Here is a 27,828-nt window from a genome sequence, read left to right as displayed (position 1 = left end):
AATTAATATCTCTTTCTTAAATGCACATCTCCAGTCTATATTTCTCTCTTCAGGTCCTGACACGTACATCCAACTGCCTATTGAACATCTCTATTCAGTGTTCTATAAGCACCTTGGTTTCAACGTGTCCAAAACGGAACTCTCATCGTCACCCTCACACCAGCCTGGGTAACTGAATAGATGGTAGAACCAATGTTTTATGTCTCTGTATACAGCTCCACAATCTTTTCAGCTGTGCAAGCCAAAAGCTTTGCATTCATTTATTCAATATATAGTCACTGAATGCCTACTATGTTTGAGGTTCTATCATTCTGGAAGCCTCCTAATCAGTCTAGTCAATCACCACGACTTGGCACCTTCAGCCCAGTTCCGAGGTAGAACTCCCACGTACACCTGGGTCTAGCGCTACCTCTACGTGGCTTGGGGATCTCGTTTCCTTAGCCCCACTTCCACTCAACCCCGATTGGCTGGAGGAGGAAATCAGCAAGGCCATTGGTCCCCTCTCGAAGGGGCGGAGCCCAGTTGCGTTTCGTCTGCCAGCCGCAGGCAGAGCCCCACGGAGGAGAAACGAGTGGGGCCGTGGCCCGCGGCGCCGTGGTCCTAAGCTGAAGCAGCGGGGTGCGCCCCACCCGGCGGCCAGGCGGAGCCAAAGATGCCAGCCTCTGGAGCGCGGCCCCTCCCGGGCCCCGGGCCGCCTCTGGCCTCGGTTTTCCTGCTGCTGCTGCTGCTGCTGGCGGTGCTGAGCGGCCCCGTGTCCGGCCGCGTCCCCCGCTCGGTGCCCAGGACCTCGCTTCCCATCACCGGTAAGGCGCGGGCGCCCTCACCCCCGGCTCTTCGCTTCGTGCCCAGGCCTCGCCCTCAGGTGACCGCACCCACCTGCCCTCTGGACCCGGGTGGCCGCATCCGGGGCTCCTCAGCTCCGTGTACCGCATCCCTTGCCTCCCACGCCCTTCCCGGACCCCGGCCGGACGCCCAAGCGGTGCTGCTCCACTGCATCCCGGGCTGGGGCCTCGCCCCTCAGGCTCCCATGACACACCCAGGAGGCCCCCTTATTCGCACAACCGCGGGAGAGTTAAGCCCCTCGTCCAGACGCGGACACCGAGGCCCAGGGAGGGGATGCGGGTTGCCCAAGGCCGTTCATTTCCAAGTTCGCCCTTCCTTACTCCCCTCTTACCACACATGCACCGGTGTTGGTCATACAGTCTGACATCCATCCTGCTTCCAAACTCAGAGGTCTTTCATTGTACTCTAACCACCCATCCTTCTGGTTACCAGCTCAGCTTTTCCTTCTGCCCACTTCTCCTTCCCATATCACCAGTTCTACCTTCATCCAAGCCTTTTGCTCCACTCACAGTCCCGATCTCCCTCCCTCAATTTCCAGTCCTTTCACATCTCTGACACCAACTCCCGTTCTCCCGTCCTCCGAGCCACCATAACCCTAACTTCCTCAACGCTGCCTGCGCCCTCTACCCACTCCCTATATGAATGTTGGGAAATCATGCAATGGGTTGATTTAAAATTTTGTTTAAATTATTTTTAAAGTCTTCAGAAGGAAAAAAAATGAGGAGGGGGAGATACGATTCTTTCAAAAGATGTGGAAGAAACCAGGGATGCCACCAGATTAAAAGTGGTCACTGGAGTGATTCACATTTTAAAGGTTCTCTGCTGAGGTGGGCATGGATCTTGTTTTCCCCCCTCAGTGAGCATTGAGTGTTAGCATCTATGGCAGACAGAACCAGTGAAGCTGAGAATACAACCTGTTGGCAAAACTCACAACTGGGTGATAGTAATTTACATGACATACAGGGATGTTTTGAATCCAGAAGACAAAGTTGTAGTCAGAGCCTGGGCTTTCAGTTTGTGCTGAAGCAATAGCCATGACATAGAGTTGAGATTGACAGGCTCGGCTGATGTCCAGGAATCCAGAGAGGTCTAGATGGCAAGGTAAAGCAGAGCTGGGAATACAAAGGAGGTTGGGTGAACCAGGCAGGGTTTATTCCAAGCATGAGAGTAAGTGGGGGTACAGCACAGTCATGAATATGGGTGTTGGAGGATGGGTGGGGCTCCATACATCAGCACATCTTAGAATGAATGACTCGTGGCCATCTGTCAGTTGTGAGGGTAGTTGAGCAGATGAAGCAGATGGATCAGAGCTGTACTGGTGTACCGGTACAGGGATAGGGTCCCCAGAGCCAGAGGTTGAGCTAAGAAGGTAAATTCACGTTAACTTATCTGTTATAATCTTTCAATATATAAGAGTTTTGAACACTGATATGAGGTTTAGGTTTGGCCAAAACAGAACTCTGACCTAAGGAAGGAGGAAAGGAACCATTTATGAAACATGTAGTATGTGTCAGATGCTTCTAAATATGTTACCTCATTTAATTCTGTCAACAACCATGAATGGTGGTATTTACAGATGAGGAAAGTGATGCTCAGAGAGGGCAAATAATTTACTCAAGATCATGCAGCTGGTAAGTGAAAGAGCCAGATTAAAACTTGGCCGGATCCATTTCCAAAGCATATACTCTTGCCCACTATACTCTACCTCTTTGGGTAGACTAGGGGTGGGTGGAGGTCAAGGGTGGTGGGAGAGAAAGGAGATAGTTTCCTAATGTGTTAGTGAAAAGAGTGAAGCATTTCCCTTCTACCTAAAAAGAAGTTACTATTAAGTAGTGATTTTTTTAAAAAAGGAAATTTAGAGTTTACTTGTACCTTCTAAAGGTATTTTCAAGTTATGTCATGTTTCTATCAATAGAAATTACAGACTTAATATTTGTGCTGTTATTTTTATAAAGTGTTCTATTTTTATAGAAAAAAGCATACTTGACTGGATTGTGTGCTGAATATTCTGGTCTCATCAGTTATCTATCTCTGGAAAAATTAGATGGCCTGTCAAGCTCTGTTCCCCCCCCCCCCCCCCCGATGGCTCCTAAATATATCGTATTTGGAAGAAAACAAAAATTGGCCTCTTTGGCTTTGCCCTTGTGGATCCAGTCCTTATGAAGCAATGGCTGATATCATTCTTCCCTCTCACTTTCTCTTCCCGCCAGAGGCTGACTCTTACCTCACTCGGTTCACCGTCCCTCAGACATACAATTACTCTGTTCTCCTTGTGGATCCTGCTTCCCATACACTTTATGTCGGTGCCCGGGACACCATCTTCGCTTTATACCTGCCCTTCTCAGGGGAGAGACCCCGCAGGGTGAGAGATGAGAGTGGGGAGGACCCCAGACCCCAGCGCATGTGATTAGATCCATGGTTTTATGGGCTCTGTAGGGGGGTATTGTGGTAGGAGGAGGGGTGTTGGTGAAAATGAATAAGGGGAGATCATCAACTTCATTGTCTCAGTTGAGGATAATGGGGGGGTCATGGTGACAGGAGAGGCTATGAGGGAGATTCATGATGATGGGAGGAGGCCACAGTGACCAGGTGTCAGGTGACACTGGGCAGAGGAATCATTAGAATACATTACTCTAGGACAATAGCTTTCAAACTTTTTGACCACCCCTTTGTAAGAAATATATGGTATATTTTGATCCAGTACACAAAATGTGTACTGGAAGAAAACTTTCTTGAAATAATATCAACTCTCCTATATGTGATAACATTCTGATTAGGGTTTCCAGGTGGGAATTCCTGCCCATTTTCAGGAGTTTTTTGTGCTTTTCCCATTCTCAAATTCCGAGCTATAAACTGTTTTCTGTTTTCCACGATGAATCGTTTCCACAAAGTGACAGCTGATACTACCAACTACTTGGGTTCAAGGAGCCGCTTTTCCCGATTTCCCGACCAACTTTTCTCGGGATTCGGGAATGGAAAAGCGAAAACAAATTCCTGAGAACGGGCAGGAAGTCCCACCTGGAAACCCTAGCGATAAACAGAAAAAATGTCTGAGATACATTGTGAGTAGTACGTTTATTTCCTATTGTAGGTATTACTGGGTTCAAGGAGCTGATTTCCCTGATTTCCTGACCAACTTTTCTCAGGATTCGGGAACGGGAAAGTGAGAAAAATTCCTGAGAATAGATGGGAATTCCCGACCTGAAACCCTAATTCTGATATTATTCTAATGGTCGTGATTTCACAGTTGATTTAATTACTCATTATTTGGTGGAGACCTCTAGTTTGAAAAACAGTGCTCTGGGGATAGGGGTGTCTCTGAAGTTCCCAAATAGATGGAGTCTGTGGAACTATTTTACTCACTGACTTGGGAGGAGTTGGGGGAGAATCTGGGGCAACTGTCACTCTTTCTTTCTCAGATTGACTGGATGGTGCCTGAGGCCCACAGGCAGAACTGTAGGAAGAAAGGCAAGAAGGAGGTAGGTGTAAATCCGGGCCCTGTTCTGTGCGCCAACTGAAACCTTGGCCCAACCCTGACTCTCTGTCAGTCCCTGCCATGCTGCCATCCCAGTGGACTCAGGCAGGGATTCTAACACTGTATCATCACCCATCATCTCTGATCCCAGAGCTGCATCTAACTGGCCGACACGACCCTACCTTTCCTTGTACCTGCTGCTTCTGATTCTCTCTAACCATCTCTGACCCCCAGGACGAATGTCACAATTTTGTCCAGATTCTCGCCATTGCCAATGCCTCTCACCTCCTCACTTGTGGCACCTTCGCTTTTGATCCGAAGTGCGGGGTTATTGTGAGTGACAAGGGTGGGAAGATGGGGAGGGTGTTCTGTGAGTGACCATGATGAGGGGCATGCTTAAGGCAACCCTTGTGCATGCTAAGCATTGGGGGTGAGGGAATGTCCTCACAGCGGGGAGCCTCTGCCCCTGAAGGAGGAGGGTACGGAGGGGTGGGGAGGGAGGGTATCTGTAGAAGGTGAGCTATATGAAGTGTAGAGACGTAGTGGGATGGTGAAGGAAGTTAGGGATGCTAGTTGGGCTGGGGAGAGGAGAAATCCAGGAGAGACTTCAGAGACCAGTAACTCATGTTTCCTTTGTCCTGTGTATGCTTTGTCCAGGTAGCCTGGGTCCATTTCTTAATCAGCACAGTCCATGCCCATTTCTTCCTCCATGGCATGTGACTCTTATCACCTTCTCCCATCCACTGCCAACTTCATTCTATGTGGGCTGTGACCCTCTGCTCTCATGAGCTTCTGAGGTCGCTGCCCACTCATGTGGTATCTGGTGGCCCCATCCTCTGGATCTGGCCTTCAAGATGGGCACTCTGTCAACCATATTTCCTTGTAGGTCTTGTTCATTGCTGCTGAAGCCTTGGGCATCTCCACCCTCACGCCCAAGCAGGCTTCGGACATACATATATATCTCTAATCACATCTAGGCTAGTCATAGCGACAAAAGTCCCCAGGACTGGTGACATCCCAGGAAGGGTGTTAATGTGTTTGAACCCTCAGCTTTTCCCATCAGTTATCCAGTAGTCAGTCACTGGTCCTGGCAGCACACATTTGTGACAAGGCCTCGGGCTGAGTCGGAAGCCTCACACGTCCTTGGTATCCAGTGGTTTCCCTTTCTGCTCCATGGAGCAAGAAGAGGGAGTGCAGTGACTCCTTTTCCTGACCCTGATCTTTAACTGTAGCTCTTGACTTGACGCTTCTGCAATCTGCAGTAATCCTTGCTATCTGGATCTAGTCGGTGTGTACCTCCAAACCTCTCTTTGCGGAAGACCATCCTCATGTCTCTGGCTTAGAATGCTGTAATTGTATGTGCAGCCTCTGGGCTGCCCTCGGGCTTAGTTGAGCTTATGTTGAATCCTTTTCATAGGGTGATAGACTCCCTACTGGGTGTATATAGCTCTCTCATCCTGGGAAGGTTTCCCAGTTCAGGGTGGTATTGAAAATCTGTATATTCTATCAGGTAATATTGAGGGACTGATTTCCCTTCAGTTCTCACAAAGCTCAGAAAGAAGCGGCAGAACTGTCATCGCCATATTTGTCCTGTTTTAGCCTCAGGGAGCCCATGGGTATGAATATCAGAGGCATGGCTTATAGACAATGTAGTCACTCCAAGTTAGTGTCCCAGGGCCTTCTCTTCTTCCTTGGCTCTCTGTGGGGGGACCCTAGTGGATGTGAGGTATCCAGACAGAGAACATTCTGGACATAACTGTCAGGATTGATATCACTTGGACCCTGGTCCACTCTCAAGGGACATCAGCAACCAAGAGTGAAGCTGGGGGTCTTTGTTCTGCACTCCCGTGACTTTCACCTCTTTCCCTGAACCCTCCCATCCAGCAGGCTCCCATCCAGCAGGCTCATGAAAAGGGCTGTCCTTTTGTCAGGGCTTGTTTGTAGGAGATTATAGGGCACAGAAAGGTTAGCTGTGTTAACCCTGCAGGTCACATACTGAGACTGACCCCTAGGCTTCCTGAGTACTTTCTTCTGCCTTTACCTGCTCGTCTCGTCCTGCTACCTGGCAACCCCCATCTACTTGAATGAGTTCTTGCCTTATCCTTAGTGCTGAACCTCTCATGACCCAGATTGATGACTTTGAGGGTATGCATAACTATTACCTGAGAGCTTTGACTAGCTAGCTGCTCCAGGCACAACAACTTGCTCAGACGTGATGGCTCAGAGAAGTGAAGGTTCTTGCAAAAGGAAGTTCAAGCCCTGGCCCTACCTACCAGTTCCAACAATGCTGAGTGCTTCCCTTCAGTGATAGCTCATCAGATATTGGAGGAAAATATTTTAATTTGTTTTGTTGAGGGAACTCCAGCAGTTAAGAGAGAAAATTTTAGATTTCCAATGACAACAAGACTTCACATTCAACTGAGTATCTGCTGTGTCCCAGACTTGGTGCTAGGTACTTTGCAGTCATGATTGAGTTTAATTCTCATCAACACATCATGATATTTTGGTGGTGTTTATTTCTATTTTACAGGCAATGAAACGAAAGTTCAGGAAAGTTAAGCACCACGTCTAACGTTATATAGCTAGTGGGGGCAGCACCAAGACTCACACCCAGGTTTGTCTGGCTCTGCCCCACTACCCTGACCCTCGAGTCCAGCCTGCAGCCTAGAAGACCTCACCTGGCTTCAATTTCTTGTGACGTTTGACCTGTTTCCTGTAACAGGGACCATCTTTTTTATTTTTTTATTTTTTCCCCCTAACCACCTGGGAAAGGTCCTTGGCCAAGACTGAAGGACAGATTCCAATCCCACAGCTCAGTGAGAGCCTTCCTACTGCCGTAGTTTAGGTGAGAGGCAAGGGGGCCATAGCAGAGCAGGTATTAGCCCCATCTCCAAAGTGTCCAGACATCTTGGTACCCTCTCACTGCACTGCCATCTTTCTCCTCAGGCTAGACGTTCCCACTGCCACACAGGGAAGGTGCTTGTGCCTCTTTGGGGCCCTTCAGGTCTGCTTTCAGCTTGAGGGACTTGCCTTCACTATAACCAATGTTGAGCACAACTAATGTACCAACTGATACAGACACAATGAAGTACCTCAGCGTTCAGAGGGAGAAGGTAGTAGTGTGGCCTATTAAATGGCACTTTGACCATGCAGTAATCAAGACCTGTCTAGTTAATAGGAGGCTCAGTTGCTCAAAGGCTGTAAACCTAGATAACATCATGATGCCATCTGGGGAAACTAGAAGAGGACTAGTTTTGATATGTTGAGTTTTAAGGGGCCGATAGGCCATCTCTGTGAGGAAGTCAAGTGCAAACATGGGCTAGAGCTGGAAGATCTCAGACTTGGAGAGTTTGGGGAATGATTTGCATAGAAGGTCTGGCTGGAAGTGTAAGAATGAATGAGATCTTTGAAGTATATGTGTAAAGGACTAAGGATAGAATTTTAGGATTCACAGGAGTGAGAAAGAAGATGAGAAACAAAAGGAGATAAACAACAGATAGGAGGATGGACTCCAGGAGCGTGCAGTTTCAAGAGAGTCAAGAAATAGAATATTTAAAGGTGGGGAGTGAGTCAAAAGTAGCAAAAGGTACATAAAGACTAAAGAGAATGAGAACAGAGCAAAGGCTTGCCCTTTCAGTTCTTGGTGAAATGAAAGGGAACAGTTTCAGGCATAGTCATGGGAAAACGTCGTTTTCTAGGAATAACAGGCGATCCAGGTTTGGGTAGAAGAGTTCTTTTTAAGAAGTATTAGAAAATACTGTATTTTGCCATGTGTAGTGTGCCCAAATTTGTAAGGGGAAAAATAAAGATGCGCATTATGCATGGGTAGTATTAATTCCGTTTCCCTGAAAGTTTGGGCTAAAAATGTGGGTGCACATTATACATAGGAGTGCATTATACGTGGCAAAATATGGTAAGCAATTTGCTCTGAAGAGTTTGTACTCCAGGCCATGGTGAGCCATTTTGTCATTCTCTTGCTCAAAAATTTATCAAGTCAGTGACAGATGGTCTAGGCCTAGTATTCTGGGGTGGGTATGTAAAGTAAATTGGGGGTGAGGCTAGGCAGTGAGGTGGAAAGGAGGTTACTGCCGTAGTTTAGGTGAGAGGCAAGGGGGCCATAGCAGAGCAGGTGTTAGCCCCGTCTCTAAAGTGTCCAGACATCTTGGTACCCTCTCACTGCACTGCCATCTTTCTCCTCAGGCTAGACGTTCCCACTGCCACACAGGGAAGGTGCTTGTGCCTCTTTGGGGCCCTTCATTCCAGAAGACTCTTGACCTGGTCTTCCCTTTTGGGAGGACACAGATCACATCTGACTTTACAGACCTTTTTCAAGGCTCTCTCAGTAAAATAAAACCTTGTTTGCCAAGTATAGCAAATAGATGAGCAGTCAGAATAGGGAAGTAATGTACTGATTCTCATCTACGTTGTTACTCTAACTACCTTCCAAGTTATTAGGCTCCAGCCACACCATATGTCCTCCCAGTTTGTGAGCTAGAAATATCATGCCTGGTACTTCCATGCCTTAACTTTGATTCCTAACCAGCCATAGTTAACGTCCTGGTCAGTCTTAGGTTGAAATCACCCCTGATTTCCATTTTTAGACGTTATCTTGAAGCCTCTCTTAGTGCGTGATGCTTAATTAAGGTAGCTTCTGGCTGGCTCTGGTGGAATCCTTACACCTTGCGGCCCCTCTCAGGTCAGTCTTTGTAGAGTCCCTGGATGAGGAAGGCCCTTGCTTGCCAAATTCTCAGATTCTGACCCAAGCTTCAGGTTTTCCCTGACTTTGCAGATTCTCCTCCCCCTCTATGTATCCTTGACTCTTGTCCCCTCTTTCGTCCTTGGAATGGGAGAAGGAGGAAGGCCCTTTTCTCTAGATCCCTGGGCTTCAGATGGCCCTGTACAGCCCGTACTTGTCTTTGCTCTTCCTAAGGCTCCAACCCTCAGGAGGCCTACTGTCATCCCTGGTCCTTGTCCTCTAGCACGTTCTCTAGCCAGTTGCAAACTCTACAGTTTCAGCAGCATTTCTGAGGAAAGATCTGCCTTTCAGCCTCTCAGCGTCTTCTAGGGCCATCCTAGGTGTTCCTTCCTCACAGCATGTGGGTGTTGGGTACTAGGGGAATTGAAGGAAGAAGAATAAACTGGTGAAAAGAGGGATAGCAGAGACGGGAAATGCAGGATTGGGTGGGGGAATCAGGAGCAGCAGCCTGGGACTATGGAGATGGTAGCCGAGGAGTGGGCGATGAATGGGAATTGGGCTTTTTCTGCATCTGACCATCTTTGTAATTGTCATCATGAACCTCCCCATGACCCCTAAACCCATTGCCCCTTTCTGGTCTGTAGGCTGTGTCCAGTTTCCAGCAGGTTGAAAGAATTGAGAGTGGCCGGGGGAAATGTCCTTTTGAGCCAGCGCAGCGGTCAGCAGCTGTAATGGCTGGTGAGTGGGAGAGATAAGAACCTGTGACTTCTTGCTGTAATTGCTTCCTTCCCCACCCCTGCTGTTGGAATCTGTGTCCTTTCTTTCCTCTCCTAGGAATGTCTATAATTCCCATGTCTCTTTCTAGCCTTTCCTATTATTCCCAGAGTGCCTGTGTCCTTTTGCTTTTCTCCAGAGTATTATTTCCCTGGGTTCTCGCTAGAGAATGTGTTCTCTGTACCTCTAGTGTGAGTGTTTCCTCTGCTGACCTCATTTTATTTTCTTATTTTTTTTCTGTTTATAAGAGGAATATACTACAATGCATATTGTAATGAATTTGAAAAAGTATAAAGAACATATGGCCTCTTCTAGAACTGCACAGTCAAAAAGAACTTTGTGTGATGGAGAAGTGCTGTATCTGTGCAGTCCAACATGGTAGCCACTAACTACATGTGGCTATTGAGACCTTGAGATGTGACTAGTGCGAGTGAAGGAAAGAATTTTAAATTTCATTTGATTTAAATTGAAATGTAAATAGTCACCTGTGTCTAGTGGCTACCATATTAGCACAGGTCTAGAATATCCCTACTCAGAAAACCACTGCTAATATTTTATGGTATTTCCTTCTAGCCTTTTTAATGTGTGTGTGTGTGTGTGTGTGTGTGTGTGCGCGCGCGCACATACATATACACTCATGCACATATTTTGCTGGCCAGTCTTTTGTTGCTCAGAGGAATCAGTAATGACTATTACATAAATTCCTGCTATTATGCTACTTCCTTTGGGCAAGCTCGTGTGTACAGTTGCTCAAGAGTTGAAGGTTCTGTCACAGATTATGCCGAAACCTATACCGGACAATGACTGCTTAATTCTTTGGCAGCCACACATTGAATTGTTTGTATGCCACTTAGCCTGTATTTTAGGTTAGATCACTCCACATTCACCCTCCAAATTCAGTGAGAATCCAGCCATTTTTCTCGTGATAGTGTAAAACAAGCAAGTTAATAGAAATTTTATGAGTGTGTATCTATTATAAAACTTTTAAATATCATGCTACATGGATATAATTTGACTTTTGTCATGTACCTTTATATCATAGGCATTTTTGTATAATTTAAAAATTCTTTATAGAGAACTTTTAATGACATCATTCTACTATTCATCCTGTGAGCGAGCATACCGTAATTTAATTCAACAATTCCAACTCATTTATATAGATTAATTTTATTTCCAGATTTATTTAGTTTACTTCCAAGTTTTTGCCAGTATCCAAAGCACAGTATCAAAGTAATGAACATTTTTGTGCATACATTTTTATCCTTATTTCAGATCGTCTCCTTAAGATTCCTAGAAATGAATTACTACATCAAAGGATGTGAACATTTTATGGCTTATTATCTGTTGCTAATTGGGTTTTTAGAAAGGGTGTACCAACTTACACCCTAAATCAGCAATGAATGAGTGTTGTTTTTCTCACATAAATTTTACCAGAATGTATTGTTATCATTTAAAAAAATCTTTAAGGCTTGTTTTAATTTGTATTTCTTTGAAGATTAATGAAGTTGAACATGTTTCATGTTTTAGTACTATTTTTCTTTCTTCTTTGGTAAATCCTTTGCTCACTTTCTTGGGCTAATTAGTATTCCAATCTATATCTATCCTTTTGTAATTATATTTTTTAAGCTAAATCCTTAATCAGTTAGAGAGCAGAATAAAATTTTTTTCTAAACATTTAACATTTTGATCTATTTGGAACTTATTTTGATGAATGTCATGAGATGGGGATCTAAATTAATTTTTCCCAACTAGCTAATCAGTTGACTCAGCATCATTTTGTTGTTTTCTTTCTTTGCTGTGAACTTTGTCATAAAATTAATTTTTATCTATTATGCTTTTGGGCAATATTTTATGAAAAACAAAAATTGGGATATAAGATCTAACAATGAAACTTTTTTCTTATGCATGACTTTATAGGAAAAGTTTTAAAAGCTATATAAATCACTTTTAGTCAGATAATTAATGACTGACCTTTTCTGAAAAGTAATAAAATAACATAAAAGTTTTGAAAATGAACATAAGTATATATCTAGCAAATACAATATTTGGGTTGTCATTTTTATCATTCATCTATAGTTGAAATTGATGAGACCTTGTTTATTATTCTCATACATGTTTGAATAAAACAGTTTAGTCAGTAGTTTCTTTTTCTTGGGTTTTTATCAAGCATATTTGGTAAAACTCTGAGCCAGTCATTGGGATCATTAAGAAAGACAGTGGTTGTGAATGTCTTTTGATTCTACATAATTGTTTATCAACAAAAGGACTTTTCAATTGCAACAATCTAGGATAATCAGTTAACATGCTTTCTTTGTTTCAAGCAGTAAACTCTAGGTACATTTAATCTTCTGCACTTAATTTGTGTTGCAGTCAGCCAGTGGATTTTCATTAGCACGTGATTTAAGGACACACATTTCATAAATAAGATCATTGTATGACAAAGAAAATTTTCAAAAAGGAAGATCATTTTCAAAAAGATTTCAAGTTTTGTTGTTTTTTGTGTTTTTTTTTTTTTTTCCAGATGATGAAATTCAGGGTTGGCTTTCAGCTGATAATTGTTGGAAGTGATCAGCAATCACTTTCTAATAGTGTAGAATGGCTAGCTTTACACAAGTTAACAGAGAACCTCCATGTCTCTTTCCATCTCAGATCCAAATCACAGTCAATACCAATATTTTAAAATTTCCTCTCAAATTCTTACTTTATAGGGCTAGAATTTAAATTTTTTCTTGGTCTGACATAAGTGCCAGTATTTAGTTGGAGCTTTCAGTGTGGATCCATTATGCCCTGCTGACCTCGGTTTTGAAAGTAGCAGTACAGAAAACAGTGTCAACATTAGGAAGAACTAAAACCAAAACTTCCAATTAGGAGCTATAAAAATGTCCTTAAGGATAATAGAGATATTTTGAAATAAAGAGAGCTTTCAGTAATGAAAATATTATTAGGACATAATACTTATAATATAATAAAATATATTTTAAATTATAAAAATTACAATGTGCATTGTAGAAAATTGTGAAAATATAGAAATGTATAAAGAAAAAAGTGAAGTTTATTTGTAAGTCAATATCACCAGATAACTACTATTATTTTTCAGAGTATTTTCTTTTACTATGTCTGTCTGTGTGAATTTATAATAAGTTGGAATTATTATGCATACTTAGTACTATATACTAACCATTTTCTCATTATAGAAATTGTTTAATTATTCAAAACATGATGTTTAGTGATTACGTACTCTTCTATCATATAAATATAGCACAATTATTCCCATATAATTATACGTTCAAATTTTAAAATAAATTATTGCTTTTATGAGTAATGCTGCAGAGAAAAATCTTTTCCATAAATCCTTTACATAAATGTAATTAATTGCATATGAGTCAATCCAAAAAGGAGGCTTGCTAGGCCAACAGGTGTAAAGATTTTTATGGTGCTTCATGGATTTCTCTAAATTTTTCTCCAGTTAGTCCCACCAGCTGTGATAAGAGGGCCTGTTTCATGGCACTCTTGTCAGTCCCAAGTAATATGTTTAATAAACATACAAACATGACCTTCTTCAAAGTCCAATTTGATATATTTTGGATTTGCATCCCTATTAGTGAGGGTGAAGAACTTTTCATGGATTTATTGGTGCTTGTGTTTCTTTTGGGAAAAGCCTCAGAAATCTTGTGTTCAAATATGACATTTATCTGTACTGAGATAAAATTAACCAAATGATCTTAGTGTCTCTATTTGCACTATTCAAATTTGGAAAAATGCAAGTATTTTGACAATAGTGTTCACATTAGCCGAAGAAAACTGGCAGTTCCTTCTCAGTCTTCTTTGTAGGGTCTTTGTCTTCTGCTCATCCTTTAAATGTTGGGGTTCCTTAAGACTTCCACCCAAGATCCTCTTCTCATTCTACCTGGTTGTGATCTTAACCAGTTCGGTGGATTCTGTTTCCACCACATTCTGATGCCTTCCTGACACTGTCTGGAGCTATAGACCACACATTCAACTGCTTTCCAGACATCTCCACTTGGATGTCCCACCCGAATCTCAGGATCAGCATGTCCCAAACTGAGCTCATCATCTTTACTCACCTCCCCCAAACCTGTTCCTCCACCAGTGTCCCCTCCTCTGAGTGCATACCCATCCGGGTACCCAAGCTGGAGACAGCAGTTGGTCATTGTGGTCCTACCTATCACATCCTATAATAAACAGAGCTTTTATCAAGAAGAGCAGAGGGAGGGAGCTTTTGCTCTTTCTCTTTGGGAACCCATCCTGTGTTTTTATCATCTCATTTTGGTCTCATTGCATCTTGTGGTTACTGCATCTGCTAAGGAGTACTCCAAATGTTTCAGATTCACTGGATGCTGCCAGCATTTGGGTTTATCTAATGTTACAATAATAGGCTGTTTTTAAAAGAAAGTTATCTGACTGTCCCAAGACTTAGATAAGGAAATGGAGACTATTAGTGTAGGAGCTGTTTATCCTGCAAAGCTCTGACCATGAGAAGAAAAGGGAGTGGAGGAGGGAAGGCCAGGGGATGTTTAAAGTCCTCTTTTTAAATCTAAAGAATGCTAGTTCCTATTATAAACCTTCTTTAAAGGCGAGCATTTTGATACCAGAGTGAAAATTTGAACCCCCCCAGAGTGGTGAAATAGTCACTGTCATGACGCTACTCTCATCTGTCAGTGTTGGGTTCTAACACATCTGGAGGCTTGTGTTTACAAGCTTTACATCTGGGCAGGTAGAGATCTACTTTTACTTTGTCAGCTTTCAGTCTTTTTTTATTTTTTAAATCTATTTCCAAAATGAAAATATCTTAATTTTTTGGATTATAAAATGAAAAGATGCTGACTAACCACAAAACGCAATGGGAACAAAACGTGGGCATCTTTCCCTTTTGTACATTATCTGCTGCCCACAGCAAAGGTGTGTTTTAATGTTTACTGACTCGATCTATGGAGTCATAATCCACCAGACAACTGCATACACAGGGATATTTTACTATATAGACTGTGTACCAGACTCCTTGGAATTGAGACTCTCCTGGAGAATATAGGACATGTGGTGATCCTGTGTCCTCGTACAGATTCCTGCCCTCATGGACTGATGGCTGCTGCTCTGTGTGTGCGTGCGTGCGTGCGTGCGTGTGTGTGTATGTGTGTGTGTGTGTGTGTGTGTGTGTGAGATGCATGCCCCTGGGTGCTCCTGCAACACAGGGAACCCTGCTCCTCCCTCCCACAGGGTATGACCCCATCTGCTGTCCCTCACTGCCCCGCTGCTCTTCCACCCTGAGTGTCCTCTCCAACGTTGCTGAGTGCCCCTGTTGATCCCTTAGAAAGTGTTGGCTCCTTGCATGGTTATCTGAGGTCCTCTACTGTTTGCAGAATATTTATGATTGTCTCCTGCCTTACACACATGCCAACTCATGCTCCCAAAATGTTCATAATGGTCTCCTGACCACATTTCCCTCCCTTCTCGGGGTATCCATCACATAGCTTCTGTCTGCCAGGGTTTTGGTGTTAGAATGTTTTGCAGGCAATGCTCTTGGGAAACATTTTCATCCCAACTCTGCCTTCTTTATCAACTTTTTTCCCCGTTTGGAAGTACAGAGGATTGGCTTCTTTGCTGTTCCGTTGGCTGCCAGGACCTGTGCCCCAAACCTACTTTTCTCCCCCCTGAAATACTCTGGAAGGAAATGGATGCCATTTTATAGTCCCCCTCCACCTCTGACAGCAATTCAAGCATATGGCCCCTTGAGGTTTCATAAGGAGCTGTAACCAACACGTATTGAGTAGCAGCCGTGGGCCAAGCTCTACGGGGCTTTGTGTTTATCTCATTTAAGCCTCAGCGCTGCTCTGAGTGTATGGTGATATTTATTATTCCCATTCTATGTTTGAGGAATCTGAGGCTTAGCAAGGTTAATTTGCCCAAGATCATACTACCAGTAAGTATTCAAGATTCAAATCCTGGCTCCAAAAAGCTTGGATTCTTTTCACAATCTCCCCTTCTCACCCCACAAGGTTTCTAACCCTCTCCTGTTGCCCTCAGAGGGCTCCTAACCCTTCTGTGCACTGCATAACATGTTTTAAAAATAGTGGTTATCTTTCCAGTGCCTGAGGCACGCAGCTTCCCTGGGGCATCTGTGGCCCCAGCAGGACCATGCTTCCCGCATAGCAGCCCTTCTCCCTGTTCTTCCCTTGTGGGTGCAAGCCCCCATGGCTCTTGCTGGGCTTTCTGTGCACTGGCTCCTGGCACACTAGCCTTTCTTGCTTCTCCAGCCTCTCTGACTTGATCTACTGAGTTGCCTTCAGTAGCTTCTCCCCTTAAATGCTGGTGTCCTGGGGCTCTCTCTTTCCCTTTCTCCCTGGCTGTTAGGTTCATGTCAGGACTTAAGCACAACTCCCAGGTTGCCCGACTTGACCCTGCTGCCCAGCCCCTTCCGTTTGATTGCCTGCCAGTATCTCCTACCAGATGTCCTGAGGGCAATTCAACTTCAGCAGTCCAACAACTGAGCTCACTTCCTCTCTAGCCACCCCCTTTATGGGCCTTCTCCTATCATTTAGTGGCTTGGTTCATAATATTACTGTCTATTATCATCCATCTTACAAGCTGAAAACAGCAACATATTTTACTCCATTTTTTCACATCTCATACGTAATTAATTTTCCAATCTTGTTAATGAGTTCTACCTCAGAAATATCCCCAAGTCTAGTCCCTCCATTCCCTTTGCCGCTGCCTTATGGCAGGCCCTCCACCCTTGCCTGGGCTGTGTAAATGGCCTTCAACTAGCATTATCTTCTTAAAAACCAAAACTGATTACCATAGTTTGCTGTGTATAATGCGCTCCTGTGTATAATGTGCACTCACGTTTTTGGCCCAATCTTTCAGGGAAAAAAAAGATCTTTTGTTTCAATTGTTTAATTCAAACTTTTATTTGTTTACATTTAGGTACTTGTTTTTTGTATTATAAAGGAATTTTAGCATTTGTTTTTTATCATATAGTAGAATAAATTTTATGTAAAAAATAATTACAAAACGAAAACGGATACAAGGTACAAGAAATTTTATGTAACGGTAACAAATTTACGATATTTACGCATCATGGAAGGCCAAGGACTCTTCATAGTTGCAAGTTCGTTGTAAGTTCAACAAAACCAATGATCATATTCCAGGGTATTATTTTGCATACAGGTATCGTGATTGATTTCTAGAGTTACACTTTTAACTCATAAGCATAAGTAAAAGAATTAAAAACATTTATATAGATACGGAATTAGTACTATCCATGTATAATGCACATCCTTCTTTTTCCCTCACAAATTTGGGCAAAAAAGTACACATTATACACGGCAAAATACGGTGTGTCACCTCCACTGCAAGAAAATCTTGGCCGATTTGCCCTTACCTGGAGGATAAAGGCCATGTCCCCGGCCCTGGCAGAGTAGACTCATCACAATTGGGGGAGCATCTCGGCACCTCCTGCCACATCTCTGCTTGCTTGCCCGGCAGCCCCTGCACCCCACTGGCTCTTCAGCCTTGGGGTGTGCTCCACATCCCCAAACATGGCTCCCCTCTTCCCACTTGTTAATCTTTCTCCCTGAGGTCCTTTTACGTGGCCCAGCTCAGATGACACCTCTGAGATGCTGCTGCCCCGGTCAGATGTGGCTGGGTCCTCCTCTGTGCTCCTGCACACATCTGTGCGTCCACACCTGGTATCTGATGACGCGTGTGTCTTCCAGATTCAGATGGGGGTTCCTGGGGGCAGCGCTGTCCTTAGCACCCGGCTCGGTGCCTCCTATGTAGTAAGAGGTGAAGGAATCCACTCTGTTCTCTCCAGAGCCCCTGAAACACAAAACTCCAGGGCATCGTTGACCTTCTCCTCCGCCCGGAATCATTTTGTCCTGCTCATGGCTGAGCCCTTGGCGCGTTCCTCGGAGCTGCTCTGATGCTCTCCCACTCTGCCCGCCAAGCTGCTCCTCCTCGTCTTCCTTAGCAAACTGCATTTCCATCAATTCTCCAAGGAATGCTAGTGTACCCTACAGCTGCGACTTGTTCCAGAGCGGTGTACGCTCACTAAGGTGCAGAAAGAACGCGAACTCCTGCAGGCAGTTACCGTAGCGGGACAGCTTAAGTAAGATTGGGACATGGCTGCAAAGCAAGTCCTCTTCCCGGAGAGTCCCAGTATAATTAGTGTATGACGGGGCGGAGAAGTCCCTAAAACAACAACCAACCAACCAAAAAGTGTGATTTGCACATGATTTTCCCTTCATACACATTAACATTCTGGCACTTTTCCCTCAATCCCGGTGGCCCTTCCTGCCCTGGAGCACTTTATTTCCATGATGATTTTAAGCGAGACGAGGTCTGCCATGTGCTTGGCAGTGCCCAGCACTTAATGGGCACTTAGCCGCTGAGAGTTCCTGCCCCTGCTTTATTCCCTGCTCTGCCTGTGACCCCTTTTGCTTCCCTCAGCGGGTCTCTTACAGCTCCTCTCCTCCCTGTCACCCTGCAGGGGGGGTCCTCTATGCTGCCACTGTGAAAAACTACCTGGGGACGGAGCCGATTATCTCCCGGGCAGTGGGTCGTGCTGAGGATTGGATTCGGACAGAGACCTTGCCATCCTGGCTTAACGGTGGGGAGAGGGGGAGGCGTGCTTTGGGGACAGAGAGGGCGGGTGGAAGAGGGTGGCCCCAGGCTGTGTCTGTGGGATCTGAGGCCACAGGTCTCCCCAGCTCCAGCTTTTGTCGCAGCCGTGGCCCTGAGGCCAGCCGAGTGGGGCATTGAAGATGGAGACGATGAAATCTTCTTCTTCTTTACGGAGACTTCCCGAGCTTTTGACTCCTATGAGCGCATTAAGGTTCCGCGGGTGGCCCGAGTGTGCGCGGTGAGACCCCTCCCAGCTGTCTGTCTGTCCTCTCCTGCGAGCCTGGCTTCTGTCTTTCGCTTTCTGGATCTCTATCTCTGCATCTTTCCTCTGCCTCCTTGTTTCCTGTCTTAACTTCTTTTCTGGCTGCTTGTGGGGAAAAGGCTGTAGCCACTTTAACCCCATAATTACCCTTGCGACACACTGTCCATAGGAGGTAGGCTAGTGTAGAGGTTCAAGTCAGGAACTGATGACCGAGGGACCTGGGTGCCAGTCCCTGCTCCATTTACTGCTTCTGTGACTGGGCAGTTTCTTTAGCTTCCTTACAGATAAGGATATTAACGATGCCTGGCTGTGAGAGGTGCTTTGAGCACTAAGCAAGGAAAGGGACGTAAAGCACGTAAGACAGGACTTCATACGTGTACAATGAACTCAGACGCTCTCATTGTCGTTGTGACCTCATCCACGCGTGGAGCTCATCATCCCCTGCTGTTACTCTGTCTGTATCTCCGTCCTCGCACTTCTATGCGTCTGCCTCCCCATCTGTCTGTGTCTGGGGGAAACTTGTACTGGTCTCCATACTCTCCCGACAATGTTGATCTTCTAAAGAGAACTTCCCATGCGCTTGTCACCCCAGGGGGACCTTGGGGGCCGGAAGACCCTCCAGCAGAGGTGGACGACATTTCTGAAGGCTGATCTGCTGTGTCCAGGGCCTGAGCATGGCCGGGCCTCCAGTGTCCTGCAGGACATGGCCATTCTTCGATCTGAGCATGGAGCGGGGACCCCCATCTTTTATGGCATCTTCTCCTCCCAGTGGTGAGGGGGTCCTGGTGTGGAGGAGTTACGGGGTGGGAGCTACATGGGTGGGCATAGTGTCAGTGCTGTCTCCTCCCGAGGGGGTGGGCTCTCCCTTGAGCAGGTCGCCCGGCTCCTGTGCATCTCTCATGGGTCATCTCATTTGACAGGGGATGACTTGCTGTCCCCTAGTTCCCTTCAATTATCTGGCTCCAACCTGTGACTCTTCCAGGGAGGGGGCTGCCATCTCTGCTGTCTGCGCCTTTCGACCACAAGACATTCGGACAGTGCTGAAAGGTCCCTTCAGAGAGCTGAAACATGACTGCAACAGGGGACTGCCTGTCCTGGACAATGATGTGCCCCAGCCCAGACCTGGCGAGGTGAGGGGGCTGGGCAGCCCTCCACCCGCCCCACAATTGCCCCATTAGAGCAAGAGCCCAACTAACCATCATGGACTCTTCCTGGCCCCGGGGAGATTTTGTCACCCAGCCTATGTTTACTCTAGTGCATCACCAATAACATGAAACTCCAGCAATTTGGCTCGTCGCTGTCCCTGCCTGACCGTGTGCTCACCTTCATCCGGGACCACCCACTCATGGACAGGCCAGTGTTTCCAGCCGATGGCCACCCCCTGCTGGTAACTACAGATACAGCCTATCGCAGAGTTGTGGCCCATAGGGTGACCGGCCTCTCAGGGAAAGAATATGATGTGCTCTACCTGGGGACAGGTACGTTTAATAGTCAAGCACATTGCCCATCCAGTGTACCCGTGCTCTCGTCACAGAGAGGGTCCCGTACACACACGCACCAGAGTCCCAGCGCAGGTATGGTTACGGTATTATGTCTTGCCTCTTGCCTGCCTCCTAGAGGATGGACACCTCCATCGAGCTGTGCGGATTGGAGCCACACTCAGTGTCCTCGAGGATCTGGCCTTATTCCCAGAGCCACAGCCAGTGGAGAATATGAAATTGTATCAAGTGAGTTGTAGAGTTTGGGGAGTCTGGTGGGGAGACATCTGATTCCAGTGCCAGTTTGAGACCCTGAAGTCTGAGAGATGCAGTGTATTCCTTTTTCTCACTCACTTTCTGTAGAGCTGGCTCCTGGTGGGCTCCCGTACTGAGGTGACACAAGTGAACACAACCAACTGTGGCCGTCTTCAGAGCTGCTCAGAGTGCATCCTGGCCCAAGACCCTGTCTGTGCCTGGAACTTCCGGCTGGATGCGTGTGTGGCCCATGCTGGGGAGCTCGGCGGGTGAGTGTGGCTGCCCGGACCTCGGGCCTGCTGTCCCAGGCCGTATGTCTATGCCTGTTTCTCACTTGTTAATGCTGCCGTGTGTGTGTTATTTTAGTGTTACTTGTATGTCCATCTGTCAGTCCCTACTAACTCGTCTGTCCGCCCGTCTGGCGCTGTTTCATCCGTGTCCTTGCTCCTTTGCTGGACCTGCCTGGACCATGTGGCCGACCTCCATGTGGCCATACACTTCTCACTTTCCGTTTTACAAGATCTCTCAGGAGTGCGCCTTCCTTCCTTCCTTGAAATACTCCTCCCTCTTGCCTTGTCTGACTGCCTTCCCCTGGTTTTCCTGCCGGCCTTTCCAGCCTGTCTCCCTTATTCATTCCTTTCCCCTCCAGCTTCTGAATGTTGAATTCCTTCTCTTTACACTTCCAAACACTCTCTAGGTGATTTCATTCCCATACTTTTCAACACCAACTGAATGCTATTGACAGCTACAGATATATCGTTAGCTGAGCTGCAGAATTCCCTATCCAACTGCCTACTTCATATTCCCCTTGGACGCTTCACAAGCAACTCAAACGTAGCAAGTCTTCGCATGCGCTGTTGTTTCCTCTTTCTTTCACATGCTCCTCTAGTTTTCCTCATTTCAAACAAGCAGCAGCCATTTATTCAATTGCTGAAGCCAGAAGTTGCCCACGCTGTATTGCAATTTGTACTGACTCTGGCTGCACCTATCATAGCCTCAGTCTGCAACCCCTTCTCTTCTCTGCTGCTACTACCCTAGTCCAAACCATCATCACTTCTTAACTGGATTACTCTAATAACCTCCAAATTGATTTCCTTTTATCCATTTGGTGATCCCACCATCCATTTTCCACTCAGCAACTAGCTTAAAATTATATGTCACATTGAAGCATATCCCTGTCATCATGTTCATCTGAAATATTTCAATATGGATCTCTACCAGATAAGGACTTTCTTAAAAACATATTATTGTAGGAAATTTCAAACATTTAAAAAGAGTAATATAATGAATTTCCATGTATTTATCACTCAGCTTCAACAACCATCATCTCCTGGTCAATCTTGCTTCATTAGTACCTTCACTCACTCCCAATTATTTTACAGCAAATCTCAGACATCATATCACTTCATCCATAAATCTCTCTATGTGTATCTCTAACACAGGAGGGCTTAAAAAAAATCATAGCCGTGTTATCATTATCATACCAAACTCAATTTCTTAATGTTATCAAATATCTAATCACTGTTCTGATTTTCCCAATTGCATATACTTGAAAATAGTTTGCTTAAGTCAGGATCCAAATAAGTCCATCAGTTGTAATTGGTTGATACGTTTCTTTAGCCTTTTAATCTTTAAGATTCCCTTCAATGAAGTGTTTTCAGTTGATTGCTTAGAAAGAATTTTTTCAAACTGAATTTGTGATTTCCTGTTTGGAAGCCTAGTTAATTTACTGTATATTAGTACATATTACTAAATCCTAAAATTACAAATATTTTAGAAGTAAAAGTACTTGTCTTTGGAAATCAATTTTCGGGTAAGAAATTTGACCTGGTCTTTTAGTTTCTCTTGGGAGAACTTTGACCCATCTTAAGACAAAAGCAAGTGCTTTATTTATTCTTACCTTCATTGTTTTAACATCCATTAAAATAATAATTTCATTGGTCTTGGGTATCCTGTGTACTTGAGTCTCAGGATCTCCTTAAGATATATATGTGTGTAGGGGATGTTGGGTGTGTGTATATGCCAGTGTACTTCTTGGCAATACAAGACATTACCAAGTTGGTACTTTTATGCATTCTACCTGCATACCTCCATTCACACAAGGAAGAAAAACATAGAGCATCAAGTTCCCGAGGCTGTAGATACACAGACGACCTTCCCATGTCCCCACTCTCAGCTACACTAAGCAGACTTGGTTTTACCCAGGACACTTTAATGTAGTCATACCCGTCTTAGAGCTCATTTCAGGGGCCTCAATTCATGTTGAAGGAGTTCACACTCAAACCGAGCCTGCCTTTGGTTGAGGATTTTGTGAGTTCAGACTAAACGTCCTCCTGGTCTTCACTGAGCCCAGGAGGGGTCTCACTGGCCTCCCTCCCTCTGGGAAAGGTGCCAGGGAGTTCAGTGAGCAGTCTGTCTTGCTGTCCCTCTGTTGTCAGACATAGTCCACTGAAATCCTGGAAGGACCAGGATTGTATTGTTTGAAACAGATCTCTTAGAGGCCAATAGGTATCAACAGTTGTTGAAGAGAAAGAGTTCCTACAGAGAGACGAGCGGCTGATGGAACAAAGTCACCTCCACTGACTTTACAGAATTTGGATTAACTTTTATAGGGAAGATGCTTTCTCTTTTTCTTAACAGAAAAACAGACAAACAAACAAACAAACAAATTAAAAATCCCCACAAAAACCCTGAAGTTAAAATTTTATTTTTCCCAGAGAAATCTTTTGGTTGTGGACAGCCAGCTACATTTCTTGGAAGGTTCCCATGTTTCTTTTAAAGCACCCCAAACATCTTTCCAGCAGACCTGGTACAAATTTCATTCTCTGTGGTCTGCTAGAATATGTGTAGAATTGGACATGGCTAATGTCACGAGGACTATAAGAGGTATTGGGGGGAAATTTAGTGATGAAGACCAGGTTGACTGATAATTCCAGGAGTGATTTAGAAGATGATGGGAGATGTAATGAGTGGTACTGAGGAGGGTAGAAGGGAATGTTGACACTGGATTTACCAAGTCTTCTTTTCTTTGTAGGTTGGTCCAAGACATAGAGTCAGCAGATGTCTCTTCTTTGTGCCCTAAAGAGCCCGGAGGTCTGTCTGGTTTAGGGAAATGTGAATGGAGTGGGTGGAAAGGGGCTAGAAAGTTGTCCATTTTGGACCCACTTTAAAGCTTGGATCCTGGAATATATGGCAGCCAGTGACCCAGGGCCTTAGTCTCTTTTGAAATCCCCTTTTAGCTTTGCCCCGATGGCCCCCCTCTCATATCTGATATGCCCCACATTTCTCTCTATTACACCCCCAGCTTCTAGCCTCACTACCTTTTGTGCCCTTGATGTCTCGCTGCAGAACACCCAGTAGTGTTTGAAGTTCCTGTAGCTACAGCTGCGCATGTGGTCTTGCCATGTTCCCCAAGCTCAGCCTGGGCATCCTGTGTGTGGCACCAGCCAAGCGGAGTGACTGCACTTACCCCCCGGCGGGATGGCCTAGACGTGGTGGTAACCCCAGGGGCCATGGGTGCTTATGCCTGTGAATGTCAGGAGGGTGGGGCAGCCCGCGTGGTAGCTGCGTACAGCCTCGTATGGAGCAGCCAGCGGGGGACCCCCAGCCGGGCCCACACAGTGGGGGCTGGACTGGCTGGCTTCCTCCTGGGGGTTCTTGCAGCATCCCTGACTCTCCTCCTGATTGGTCGGCGTCAACAGCGACGGCGTCAGAGGGAACTTCTGGCTAGAGACAAGGTGGGCTTGGACCTGGGGGCCCCGCCATCCGGTACTACAAGCTATAGCCAGGATCCTCCCTCTCCCTCTCCTGAAGATGAGCGGCTCCCCCTGGCCCTAGCCAAGAGGGGCAGTGGCTTTGGTGGCTTCCCTCCACCCTTCCTGCTTGATCCTTGCCCGAGCCCAGCCCACATTCGGCTAACTGGGGCTCCTCTGGCCACGTGTGATGAAACATCCATCTAGGGCTGGGCAAATGACCACTAGTGCATGAGTGACCACTGGAATAGAATGACCATTGAGACTCTGGGGCCTAGAAGACCATCATGGCTTCTGAGTTCTCTTTGACCTTTGAGTGGTCACTTGACTTCAGTGTCTGCCCTCTCTGGGCCTGGATGGGTTCTGGGCCAGGGCTTTGTCTGAGGCCTGATTCCCTTAAGATACGAGAACTTCTCTCTTCAGTGAATCAGGACTTTTCCCACCCCTGCCCTCTGACCCCTTCAGCTCTGGCCCACTCTCTTGGGCCCAGTAGTGTGGGGATGGGGCACAGGACACAGCTGTGGCTTTGCCTTCTGGTTGGTCCCTGGCCAGAAGGGGGAGTTGTGGAGGTGGTTGGGGGCTAATGTGCATTGAGTCCTTGGGTGGTTTTGCTGATTTTCCCAGTTTATCTGATTCTATGTGGGGAGTGCATGATCCCCATGTTGCAACATGGAATCTCTGCCCTGAGATCTCCCTCCATCCCAGTTTTCCTTCTTCCATGAAAGAGCATGTGTATATATGAGTGTTCAGGAGACCTGGCCAAATGTGCATGAATAACTGGGTCAGAGCTCAGGTATGTTCATGGGGGATAAAGAGGGGAATGTTGGGATAGGGCATTGCCTGTAGAATTTTAGACTCCGTAGCCAGTGAAAGAATGGCTTTTCTTTCTAAAAGGAAACAAACCACTGCCCCTCCCCATCACCTCCCACAACCCTTCTCTCCAGTAGAGAAAAACTCCCGAAGTGACCTTTTAGGTGGGAAGGGCAGTGGTACATGTGACCCAATCTTTCTTTGTTTTTGCCTCCTGGCTGCCACCACTGCCATGCACAGCTGTTCTTCTTTTGGCTGGAGTGTAGGCTGGACCCCCTTTCCTTGGCTCCCATTGAAAATAAACTTCACAACATTCTAAATATTAGGGGACAACAAAAGGGGAACAGTTACAGGAAATACACGCAGCATAAAAATAGATTTGTATTAGTGACTTTACTCAGGTTGACACCGTTGCCCTAAAGCAGGAGTTCTCCATTGGGGGGGTCCAAGGACTCCCTGAAATTGTATGCAAAGTGTTGTGTGTACATGTGTGTCTGTGTTTTTCTGGGGGGAGGTTTTATGGCTTTCATCAGATTCTCAAGGCCTTAATAGAGTTGAAGGACCACTGCCCCAAGGGATCACATCAGCAGCAGCTCTGCCTGCCCCACCCCACTGCCCTGTGGCCAGCCCCTGGACTTGCAGCTGCAGGATGCAATCTCATTTCTCCAGTCCCTGGAAGCTGTGCTCTGTGTATATCTGAAGACACTGTCAACTCTCACCAAACTTAGACACTTCTTCCTGCTTCACAACTTGCAGATGCTTTAGGCTTCTCCTGCTCAGTTCCAGTCTTGGCCTGTGAATGTGCCTCGTTTGTCCCTGGTGAGGGACTCCCTTGAGTTCCAATGAATGATCCAGCCCTTCCCAGTTGAAGTTTCCAGCTCTACTTTCCTTGGCAGCAGCCTGTGAACTACTCAAAAGAGTCCCCTTGGGTTTGGAATGATCAGTGGCTTTGCTCGAATAAGCGTGTGAATTTTGGCCAGTAGTCTAAGCTAGGAACAGTGGTTTACTCCTTTGTAAAGTGGGGATAATAATACCTACCTCAAGGTTGCTGCAAGGATTAAATGAGAACATGTAAACAATAAAGCGCTATCTATTCCAGTACAGGTTGTTATTGTAAAAATCGGACCATTATGCCATAATCATATAGCTTAAATGTATGATCTCCATGACACATGCATCACTTTATGCCCCATTAGGTGGAGGGAGGGTCATTGCCTCACACAGACATCCTGTCCTCGCTCATCTCTGGCCAGAGCTTAGCTGCCACCGTCTAGGGCCTGTGGTTCTGTAATGCTCAGATGTGTGTGACCTTAGTGACCTTATTAGTCCTATATGGGAATGGAGGAAGCCTTGTGTTCTTGGGTTTATCCTCACTTCACTCTGCTGTCTCAAGGTTATGGGTTAGTTTCATGTGGGGAGAGATGTCAGAGGAGCCTGGGGTCTCTGTGAGGAGGGGAGAAGAGTTTTTCAAGGAAGGGAGGGATCAGATCATAGAGGATTGGGGCATTTGGTTCTTGGACAGTGGCTCTGGTTGGAGGAAAATGAGATGAGGAATGTAGGAACATGAGGAAGGATGGAAATAGGCACGAAGGGAGGAGAACCACCTCTTAATTGGAAAGTTCAAGCCCCAAGAGTGAATGAGAGCACAGGAATGTGAGGCCAATTCCAGGAGAAATAGTGTGAGTAACTAATTACGTTGTCTTCGGGCTGTGGGAGTGTGGGAAGGGAGAGGATCAGCGGGTAAGGGAACTGAAGGAGGGTGTGGGGTTCCTGCAGGGAGAATTGTGGGGATGCTGAGACCTCCCTGGCGTCATTCATTATAACAGCCGAGGCAAGGGATGGGATGGGGCTTGTGCTTATGTTACCTCCAGTCTCCAAAGATTGCCCACTTTCTGGCCCTCACTCTTAACTTCCCCTCTGTTTTTGGCTCTGGTCCCTGGTCCCTAAATTGCAACTCTCAGCTTGTCACTCCTAACCAGTGGTCTGCCGCTACCCATGTGACTTTACTGAAAATAGAGCCAGAAAGAGATACTCATTGTTGGCTCCTATGAGCCAAGTGTGCTCTAGCACAGCACTGGCCCTAACCCAACAGGAGGCTGACTCTTATCCTTTCCCCAACATTCCCCAAGTTGAACGGTGGCCTCACTGATGGCAGAAAAGGGCTCCTTTGATCTCTGCTGGGCCCTGATTCTCCTGGCTACTTGGCCCCTGTCAGAGTTGGGCAGTCATGGTTGTTCTTGGTCAACTGCATGCAATCTCAAGGGTATGAGGTTAGATCTTGCCTTTTTGGCTGTAGCAGAGGCAAGGTTGGAATTTTTAAAGATCATTTTCACCAACTGGAGGTAAAAACTAGCAATAAAAGCACCAGAAATCTTTCTGCAGTTTTTAAGTTCTCCCTATTCGGGCCCCAGAACAGTCCTCTCTGTGACATGGCAATTTGTGTGGCCAGTAGACAGCAGGTGTGGTTCCAGAGAGGGCCATCTGGATTGATCCTGGTTGAGGTGGGGAATGACAAGCAACAGAGAGACTGGTCTAGCTTCCTGAGGATGTTAGATGGGGCCAGAGGTGGTTAGGAGGGCCAAGATAAGGGTCAGGGTCAGTTCAGAGGGCAGCTCCAGGCCCTGTGGATAAATAAATGGGAGCCAGGAAATCTCTTCCTCTTTTTTTTCAAGGGTTCCTGGCCCACAGGACTGCGGCTTCCCCTAGACACACTGGGCCTGGGTTTTAGGGCTACAGATGAATCCTGGACATGCCCACTGGTGGGTATGGCACTCCTCATTTATGTCAGACTTGGCACCCCTCTCGTGGACTCCGAGACTTGGCAGAGCTGAACTGTTACCACC

The 27,828-nt window shown here is 46.0% G+C and overlaps 1 protein-coding gene across 2 annotated transcripts; it reads left to right on the top strand.

Annotated features, from left to right (window-relative positions):
- The first annotated feature begins 542 nt into the window (after window positions 1-542).
- SEMA4F (ssemaphorin 4F) lies at window positions 543-26,082 on the top strand. Of its 2 annotated transcripts, XM_081068027.1 has the most exons (14): window positions 543-803; window positions 3,054-3,205; window positions 4,263-4,322; window positions 4,553-4,651; window positions 9,659-9,752; window positions 18,295-18,414; window positions 18,515-18,666; window positions 19,283-19,461; window positions 19,673-19,820; window positions 19,946-20,168; window positions 20,308-20,417; window positions 20,532-20,692; window positions 23,458-23,516; window positions 23,772-26,082. In XM_081068027.1, the coding sequence occupies exons 1-14, from the start codon at window positions 653-655 to the stop codon at window positions 24,380-24,382; spliced, it is 2,319 nt and encodes a 772-aa protein (XP_080924153.1). In that variant the 5' UTR covers window positions 543-652; the 3' UTR covers window positions 24,383-26,082. The 2 variants fall into 2 exon arrangements, with proteins under 2 accessions (XP_080924153.1, XP_080924154.1); XM_081068028.1 differs by lacking the exon at window positions 3,054-3,205 and having other exon boundaries at window positions 663-803.
- The last annotated feature ends 1,746 nt before the right edge of the window (window positions 26,083-27,828 follow it).

Source organism: Rhinolophus hipposideros (genome assembly GCF_964194185.1).
Source record: "Rhinolophus hipposideros genome assembly, chromosome: 12".
In the NCBI taxonomy this organism is placed as follows: domain Eukaryota; kingdom Metazoa; phylum Chordata; class Mammalia; order Chiroptera; family Rhinolophidae; genus Rhinolophus; species Rhinolophus hipposideros.
This window is presented reverse-complemented; position numbering and strand designations above follow the sequence as displayed.

Coding starts and splice junctions, on each gene's coding strand:
- SEMA4F (XM_081068027.1), top strand. CDS start 653: ATGCCAGCCTCTGGAGCGCGGCCCCTCCCGGGCCCCGGGCCGCCTCTG. Junction 19,821..19,945: donor CCCAGCCCAGACCTGGCGAG/GTGAGGGGGCTG, acceptor TGTTTACTCTAG/TGCATCACCAATAACATGAA. Junction 23,517..23,771: donor GTGCCCTAAAGAGCCCGGAG/GTCTGTCTGGTT, acceptor GTCTCGCTGCAG/AACACCCAGTAGTGTTTGAA.